We start from the raw sequence: 9,744 nt of genomic DNA, 5'->3' as shown, positions 1-9,744 counted from the left end.
GAGGAGACTTATCTTGGCAGTAGCATGTGCAAAAAGGAGTCTTAGTAGACCATACATTGAACATGAATCAGCAGTGTGACTCAGTGGCTAAAAAGGGAAATGGGATTTGGGGCTGTATCAAACGGAGTAGCATGTCCAGATCACGGGAGGTGATGGTACCACTTTACTCTGCTCTGGTTCGGCCTCACTTGGAGTACTGTGTTCAGTTTTGAGCACCCCAGTTGAAGAGGGATGTTGACAAACTGGAACGTGTCCAGAGGAGGGCAACAAAGATGGTGAGGGGTTTGGAGACCAAGACATATGAAGAAAGGTTGGGGGAGCTTGGTCTGTTTAGCCTAGAGAGGAGACGACTAGGAGGAGATCTGATAACCATCTTCAAGTATTTAAAAGGGTGCCATATGGAGGATGGAGCAGAATTGTTCTATCTTGCCCCAGAGGGACAGACCAGAACAAATGGGATGAAATTAATTCAAAAGAAATTCCATCTAAACATTTGGAAGAAGTTCCTGACAGTTAGAGTGGTTTCTCATTGGAACAGGCTTCCGAGGTGGTGGGTTCTCCATCTTTGGAAATTTTTAAACAAAGGCTAGATAGCCATCTGACGGAGAGGCTGATTCAGAGAAGGCAAAGGGGTGGCAGGTTACAGTAAATGAGCGATTGGAATGTGAGTGTCCTGCATAGAGCAGAGGGTTGGACTAGATGACCCATAAGGTCCCTTCCAACTCTATGATTCTATGGTTCTATGGTTCTAGATATTACTTGGCTATGTGGGAAAGAAGCAGAGAGCAATGGGAACTATGAATTTCAAATCATATATGATTTATTTCATTCTAGTTCACAATAACCTCCAGGAACAATATCTGGAATACCCAGCATCCTCAAACATGCATGGAACTGGCATGGGAGTCTTCCTGTTATTATCCTCTCTTCCACACTCACTCCATATAAGTGACTTTGTTAATGACCCTAGGGTGGTTTTTTTCCCTTCAGCTCAAGGGGGAAACAACTGCAAAAATTGCTCCTCTCTTATTAATAGCTCTGTAACAGCAGAAATGACACGAAGCTCTAAAACTCTGTGACTGAGACACACAGAACTTGGAGTGCTCCCAGATGCAGACATGAGTGCAGCTCCAAGAAAGAAGTCCTCATTGCCAGTGACTGGCCATGGCAACAGCATTCTTAAATCTGGAATAAATTAAGATGCCTAACAGGTAACAAACAAGTCTTACTGGATTTTCCTCACAGTCTCGGAAGGGTTTTCTGGATTGTGGAAGCACTTCAGAGAACAAATTTAAGGACCTTTCCCCCTCATCTTTGTTTTATCAGGTGTGGCGTTATATGTCTTGAACTGGTACATACATGGGCTACAGCTGGATGAGGGCCAACGAATTAACACTTGGTCCTGGAGTTGGCATGTCAACTGAGATTTCTGGAATCTTCCTGTTTGAGTTGAGGTCGCTTTCAGATCCAGGGCCACAGATCGAGGCACACGTCTCTGTAGCATGGTGCACCCTTAGTCGACTTTGCCTGGCTTGCCAGATGCATTGTTTTCTTGCTAGAGATGATTTGACCAGGTGTCCATTTCCTAAGATATCTCCTTTGTACCAGTGCAATACAACAGATATGGTGCTGCTTTTGAAGACTATTTGGGAGCATCAATCAGATCAAAAAGCAGTGACTACAATGCCAGCAAAGGCACTAGCTAAAGTGATTCTTTGGTACAAATCAAAGTACTGCTTATATTCTAATACTAAGATTGGCCAAATCTGTGGATTAAAAAAAATAACCAAATGATAAAAGGAGCACATGTAGTTTTATGGAAAGGATTATTTCAAAGGATTATTTCAGTTTCTGCAGCTAGGCAATGAAGGCATTCTTGGCAGCAGCCTTTAAGGCAGGGGGAAAGGGAAGGGTTATTTCCAGCCCTATTTAGCCTTAAAGGGAGGACCCATTGGAGCCAGGGCTGCCTAGGGTTAGCATCTCCAGGTCAGGAAGTTCCTGCAGATTTGGTGGTATAGTCTGAAAAGAACTGTCTTGGGGAGAAAGTAAACACTAAAAATTGCCTGCTGACTGTCTCTTATTTGTTGTTTTTATGAAACTGCTGGCACTCATAGATCAAACAACTGGACCCCTTTCTATCAAAGAAGGCATAACAAAGGACTTCATCATGCCTCTGGGAAAACAGAACCACACCAGTGTCACAGAGTTTGTTCTCTTGGGATTCTCTGTTGACCCAAAGAAACAGACTCTTCTCTCTGCTCTTGGCTTATTAGTCTATCTGTTAACTCTGGTAGGGAATCTAGCCATCATTACATTGGTCTGCATAGATCAGTGCCTGCAAACTCCCATGTACTTCCTCCTGGGTAATCTGTCTTTTATTGAGATCTGTTATAGTTCCACCACTGCCCCAAAGATGTTGTGGGACCTCTTGCTGGGAAACAAAACCATCACTTTCATAGGATGTGCACTCCAATTGTATTTCTTTGTCACATTAGGAAGCACAGAATGTGTTCTTCTCATAGTTATGGCATATGATCGCTATGCAGCTATCTGCCATCCATTGCGCTATGCCCTTCTCATGAGGCAGAAGATATGTTGGGGACTCCTGGCATGTTCCTGGGCTATTGGAAACTTCAATTCCATCATCAACACAGCCTTGGTCTTTTCCCTTGACTTCTGCCACTCCAATGAAATTGACCACTTCTTCTGTGATGTTCCTCCCCTCCTGAAACTCTCTTGCTCTGATACATCAGTTAGCCAGTTGGTGACTTTTAACATCTCTGGGGGTATCATGATTGTGGCTTTCAGTCTGATTCTTCTGTCCTACAGCCTCATTGTCTCCTCAGTGCTGAAAATCCGTAGTGCTCAAGGTAGGCTCAAGGCATTTTCTACCTGTGCTTCCCACCTCACTGTGGTGAGCATCTTCTATGGCACTCTCATGTATACTTACCTACGCCCATCCTCCAGCCATTCCATGGAGGAGGACCGCTTGGTTGCTGTTCTATATGCCATCCTTACTCCAATGCTAAATCCCCTGATCTACAGTTTAAGGAATAAGGAGGTGCAGAGAGCAGTCTGGCGAGCCCTTAGTAAGAACAAGTGGTAGGTATAGAGAGTACATGGCAGCTTAAAAAGGCAACCCCCTCCCCCAAGAATAATATAAAAAGGATTGAAAAGATTGTTGTTTGTTTCTTTTCAACTTTAATGTGGTTGGATCAGAACTGAATAATAAATGCATCCACTACGGCGGCGCGGTTAGTGTGGGTGAAGCACTGGAAGGCGACCGAAACCCCAACTATTTCTACATTGCTAGACAAACTTGCGGACTTAGCAAAAATGGCAAGACTCACTAACATGGTGAATAAGAAACCACCGGAAGAATATGACGAACAGTGGAGCGATTACCTGGACTTTCTTAAGAAAGATAGTAGCAACTGCTAGGCTAGGACTAATATGCAATGGGAACTGACTACATATTTCTTGAGATAATATCAGACTATACTATGTAAGGTATATTTGTATAGATGATGTATAGACTAGGATATAATAACTACCTATCAGCTGGTCATCTTCTTTTTTTCTTTTTCACTCTTCTGTACTCTATATATAATAACAATAAACAATAAAACTAAAAAAAAATAAAATAAAATAAATGCATCCAGAACATAATAGCTAACAGCCATGCTTGAGTTACCAACAGTCTTTGGTTTGCTTCCAGACACATATCCAAAAGCAAACGAAACCAAAAGGCAAAAAAGTTGTGTCTTCTTTAAATTTATTAAATGCAATCCTGAATAATTTTGCAACCAGAACGGGGTCCCACCTATTCAATCCTGCTTTCTAGTGCTTCTTCAGTGGTTGCAATTGTGGTCTTAATATAACATCATATAATATCACCAGTACAATTACAGGATATCACATAGGCAACAGCTCTTTAGTAAAGGGGTCACTTCTTCAATTGTGTCAAACACATAACTGCATGTGGCACACAGTTTTGGACTCTCAAAATAATTTGCAGAAATATGGACTGGATGCTTTCACCAGCTTGGTTGAAAGTACCTCACCAAATTGAGGAGCTGTACAGTAACTGAGAACAAGACTTAGCATTGAAAACCCTAAGTGCTGCAGGCACAAATTGATTCCCTTTGGTATAGAAGAAATGAGTTATTGCTAAGACACTATTTGTTACTGCATTTATAATGAATTTATGACATGTTGCCCAGCTTGCATTGTAATGTAAGTATATCCCTAAATATTTAAAATACCTCATCTGTTCTATGTAATTACCCCCAATGTTCCATTAAGAGGGTTTCTACATTTTGGAAAAAAATACATACTGAAAGCCAATTTTAGGCAGTAAATCTTATCAAGCAAAAAATTTAAATCCATAGGCATAGCATTAGAAAAGGTGACCTAGGAATCAGAAACTTCTGCATATGCTATTATAAAGCACAGAATCCTGGTTATAGAAGAAGAAGAAGAAGAGTTGGTTCTTATATGCCGCTTTTCCCTACCCGAAGGAGGCTCAAAACGGCTTACAGTCGCCTTCCCATTCCTCTCCCCACAACAGACACCCTGTGGGGTGGGTGAGGCTGAGAGCCCTGATATCACTGCTCAGTCAGAACAGTTTTATCATTGCCGTGGCAAGCCCAAGGCCACCCAGCTGGCTGCATGTGGGGGAGCACAGAATCGAACCTGGCATGCCAGATTAGAAGTCCGCACTCCTAACCACTACACCAAACTGGCTAGAATATCAAGTTCTTATTAGTGCTGCTAAGAAAACTTGTTCATCTTTGAGCTTGGACATTTCTCTATATTCTGACCATGGATCATCATATTTATCCCATCTAACAAATCCACAGCAATGTCAAACCTCTATGCTTGTGACCTTCAACACTTGGACTTTTGCAGTGGTGACAGGAAGATATCTTAAAGTCCCTTACTGAAACAGATTGTACCTAAGCTACCAAGGCTGTAAAAAATCAGTTATTTGTGTTCTATTATATTGTCCACTATCTGAATACTTGTATCCGCTCCCAATTAGAAAGTGGAAGGCTTCTGATGAATACAAGATGCGTCTGTGGCTAAATAGCCAGAATCCTGTTTTAATGGAACGAGTTGCAAAATTCATAAAACGAGGATGAGCGTTTAATGTTTAATATTGCACATATCTCCGGCTTATATATTGTTGATTTATTTTGTGCTGAATTCCAATAAATATCTTCTTGTTAAAAACTTTTATGTGGTTAGCATGGTTAGTTAGATTTCCACTAATGGTTTTAAAAATCACTTGTTTAAACTATCTAAACATGCCATTTTGTGTGGTTTAACATTGACTTGCAGGCTGGCACTTTGGCCAAATAAGACGCTACACCGGGGTATGGCTTTAACATGGCTACAGTTTTATTTATTCTAACAGGGCAAAGAGGGCTAGCCTCCCCTGGCATGAGGAAAGAAGCCTACACCCATGGCTGCAACATGATCAGAAGTTCAGTGGCGCCCTGGCACCAGCATTTACGTTGATGGGAAGACCAGCCCTTTGCCGCCTCGAATCTCCACTGGAGAAAGTAACCTACATGGGGACCAAAGGGTACCCACCACATTTGGCTCCTAGGTTGCTTGGCTATGAGTCCCTGGCCTCCCAGCTAGGTCAGCCACACTTGTTGCCCAGCCAGGAGGTGGTGGGTTCTCCATCTTTGGAAATTTTAAAACAGAGGCTACATAGCCATCTGACGGAGAGGTTGATTCTCTGAAGGCAAAGGGTTGGCAAGTTACAGTAGATAAGCAATTGGGATGTGGGTGTTGCTGGTATGATGCAAACACAACAATTTAGGATCCAGAAAAACTCATCCCCCATCCCCTACCTCTACTGTCCCCTTTATGTCTTTATGGGCATTAAAAAAGCAGTACAACTTCTTTTCTTATGACTATTGGCTCAGTAGATTTCATATAGGTAAGAAATTGTCTCCCATAACCCAGCAGGACTTATTTCCGTGTAGATATGGCCAAGATCACACATTTTTATGCCAATAAAGGTACTCTGGCTAACCAATAACACGAGATTTTAGTGTGTTTCAGACTTCCCATAGGCAGATGTGAGGCTAAAATAAAGATTATGGCTTGCATAGGTCCATCAACTGTGTTCATGGTAGAGGCAACTGGGACTTCAATACTCACAGTTCACATTGTTAGCCTCTAGGCTGCACAATCTTAATTACCTGATCAACCATTTCTTTTCATAGTCCCTCAAAAGTTCTGTTGATTAGCTCTCATGGGACAAAAAGAACTGCTGAAATAACATGGTAAAATCTTTTTAAATGCAGCAAACCAAATGAGTAGATAATATCGAGAATGCTAGTCTGATTTGTTTTCATCCAATTACTCTAAAATTGAATGCATTTTTAGAATCACTGCTTTTCCTTATAAATTTCATCTGTACCTATGCACCACAGAAATCCGTTGAGAAGGTCAAGAGATATCAAACACACAAAAAGACTGTTTCATTTTTATTCAAGGGCTTTTTAAGCAAAGTGGACCAAAACAGGTATGAATGCTATTAATAATCATAGAGTTGGAACGGACCTCCAGGGTCATCTAGTTCAACGCCCTTCAGAATGCAGAATTTATGGTCAAATTATTTAGAAACTGTCCTCTAGACAGTTCAAAATATGATATATTTATGTATTTAGATGTGTCTTTTCCACCTTGGTCTGTATAGGCAAAACTCAATTAGGCTTGAGAGTCCTGTTAATTGCTCCTAATAAGCAGACTTTGTTGAAGAAAATCTCTTTATTGAACATACAATCATGATGATGTCTCTAAATCCATTGCTAAGATCAAACATCTAGGAACCATTGCTCCTTCTTAAACCCAGCACTCCACCCCCACCTATTCATGTGAGCATGAAACTATCCAGATGCCAGCCCTATAGCCAGGCCAGAGAGACAGAACTGGTGCCTCCTGGCCCAAGGTTGGGGAGAAATAAGACACTCCCACACATCAGAGCTTTACAGCCAGAATTCCTGGTGCAAGCTACACTTATTAGCACATCTAAGACAATAAATTACACAGAGTGAAAATCAGAGAGTAAACAGCAAATGACAAAAGATGGAATACGTGGTTTTGACTTAGGACTTCTTATGGGTGTATGTTGGTTTCAGCAGTGCTTCAGTGGGTATGTATATCGTTTGTATGAAATTTTCCTTCCTTTTTTACCAGGAGAAAAATTGATAAAAGCTGCCCCATTTTGTTTATGTGAAAGCAATTTGAATTGCATAATGGAAAGTTCTATGCAACCAAATGGAATTTTAAATCAAACTCATGAGGAAAGCTTGCAATAAGATCTGGGCAAGTTAAGAGTAGTTTATTCAACCCTTCAGTTTTGGGTTTCCTCAAAAAAGTTCCGTATTTTTGATGATATCTGTAAGTAATAGCCTATGGCACTTTATGTGAAACTCTTAGCTTTCTAGTCCTAGATATATGATATAGTTTAATCAAACAGATTTGTCTATGGGTCCCAAATCTAGATGTGATGTCCTGAAAAGTTTCCCCTTTTTACTGAATTTTGTAAACCAAACCATATCTCAATTTAAGTGGCATGGGAAAAGTTTCCATTCATTTCTTACAAGTTTTAGAATATATTTGATACAATTCTGTTTACTTCTTCCCAGGAATCACTGTGGTCTATGCTGTCCATAAACATTCAGATTTCCACTTATTTAAGTTTTGGTTCCAGATGGAGGATAACATGAGAATAAATTACACAGAAATAACAAAATTCATCATTGTTGGGTTCCCAGGTAACAGGAAGATTCAGATTTTGTATTTCATCATCTTTCTTCTCATTTATCTACTGACTCTTTTGGGAAACATCACCTTGTTATTCACATTAAAGGCAGAGACAAACCTTCATACACCTATGTACTTCTTCCTAGGCAATCTTGCTGTCTTGGAGATTGGATACACCTCAGTAACTCTCCCTAAACTCCTGGCAATCTCCATTGGCAGAGCAAGAAATATCTCTCTTACAGCATGTCTAACTCAGTCCTATTTCTTCTTCTTCTTGGGTTCCACAGAGTGTTTCTTCCTTGCAGTCATGGCTTATGACCGTTATCTAGCCATCTGCAATCCACTGAGATACCCAATACTCATGTGCAATAGAGTGTGTGTCTTTTTAGCCATTGGGTCATGGTTTACTGGCTTTCTAAATCCTTGCCCATCCACCATCCTGGTTAGCAGGTTGCATTTCTGCGGCAACATTATCAACCACTTTTTCTGTGATGTCCCACCACTGCTCAGCCTCTCCTGCAGCAACACCTACATCAGTAGAACTATCATCTTCATCAGCTCAGCTGTCATAGTGTTAGGTACTTTCATGTTGACTATGCTTTCTTATGCTTGCATTCTGGCAACCCTCCTAAGGATGTCTTCAGCTACGAGCCGACAGAAGGCATTCTCCACCTGCTCTGCTCACTTGACTGTGGTCTCACTCTACTATGGAACAGTGATCTTCATGTATGTCAATCCTGCAGCCAAGAATTCAGTGGAAATGAACAAGGTGGTGTCTTTTGTCTACAGTGTGGTCACCCCCATGCTCAATCCCATCATTTACAGCTGGAGAAATGAAGATGTCAAAAGGGCTTTGAAAAGAATGATGTTGATGAGATTCTTTGGAGGAAGACAGACTCCTTAGAAATATGAACTGCACCCATGTAGAGTTTCAGAATTTATATTCGTGAGCTGGATGGTTACATGCAACTCCAAAAATTTATCTTTGTGCACTAAGCCAACAAAAATTTTATCCCGAGAATTCATGATAAGATAACACTGCATGCTAAGAGACTCCATTCTGGGAAGACCCATGGGAGCTTTGAGTTTACGGTTTTTGAAAGCGAAGCAAGACTTTTATTACGTATTTTAATGATGATGGTTAAGTATTGCTGGCCATAGCTAAGTGGTTTGCTTATGAACTAGATGTGGACAGAGGAATTCAGTGTATGTTTCAGTGGTTTGACTGTAGTCATAACAATTTTTATATTTTAACTGTTTTTAAAACTCACATGGAACTCCCAAGCAATCTCCTGTTGAAGGACTAGATAAACAATGTCCTGATTAGGAGCATAATAGAAGGTTATTCTCAGAAACCACTCAACATTTTGGTGGAAAAGAACATTTAAAAGAAATCACCATGCAGAGTATTTCCTTAGGCGTGGTGAATGATTGTGTTCTTTTATTGTCCTCCTTCTAAATATCATGGCAAAGGAGATGCTAACACTTGCTTCTTGATAGCTGTGGATAAAGGTAAAGGTATCCCCTGTGCAAGCACTGGGTCATGTCTGACCCTTGGGGTGACGCCCTCTAGCGTTTTCATGGCAGACTCAATACGGGGTGGTTTGCCAGTCCCTTCCCCAGTCATTACCGTTTTACCCCCCAGCAAGCTGGGAACTCATTTTACCAATCTCGGAAGGATGGAAGGCTGAGTCAACCTTGAGCCGGCTGCTGGGATTGAACTCCCAGCCTCATGGGCAGAGCTTTCAGACTGCATGTCTGCTGCCTTACCACTCTGCACCACAAGAGGCTCTCTAGCTGTGGATACTCCATCTCAATTTATCTTAATAACTCTGATGCTTTCACTCATTCCTGAAGAGAAAAAAGAAGCACCTCTCGGGTAAGAATCTTTCTGAGAGATCTAATATGAAGTAGCAGAACTCTATCAGTGTCTCTGTCACCATCTTTCTTGTATAT

At 41.1% G+C, this 9,744-nt stretch overlaps 2 protein-coding genes across 2 annotated transcripts; both read left to right on the top strand.

Moving 5' to 3' along the window:
• The first annotated feature begins 1,359 nt into the window (after positions 1-1,359).
• Positions 1,360-3,106, top strand: LOC143825337 (olfactory receptor 5F1-like). Its single transcript, XM_077313362.1, has 2 exons — positions 1,360-1,768; positions 2,115-3,106. The coding sequence occupies exons 1-2, from the start codon at positions 1,360-1,362 to the stop codon at positions 3,104-3,106; spliced, it is 1,401 nt and encodes a 466-aa protein (XP_077169477.1).
• Positions 3,107-7,747: 4,641 nt separating this feature from the next.
• Positions 7,748-8,692, top strand: LOC143825336 (olfactory receptor 11L1-like). The gene has a single exon (XM_077313361.1). It carries the CDS (start codon positions 7,748-7,750, stop codon positions 8,690-8,692), a length of 945 nt encoding a protein of 314 aa, XP_077169476.1.
• Positions 8,693-9,744: the final 1,052 nt, after the last annotated feature.

This window comes from Paroedura picta, chromosome 16 (genome assembly GCF_049243985.1).
Source record: "Paroedura picta isolate Pp20150507F chromosome 16, Ppicta_v3.0, whole genome shotgun sequence".
In the NCBI taxonomy this organism is placed as follows: Eukaryota; Metazoa; Chordata; class Lepidosauria; order Squamata; family Gekkonidae; genus Paroedura; species Paroedura picta.
The sequence above is the reverse complement of the archived record's forward strand: the minus strand, read 5'-3'. Positions and strand labels throughout refer to the sequence as shown.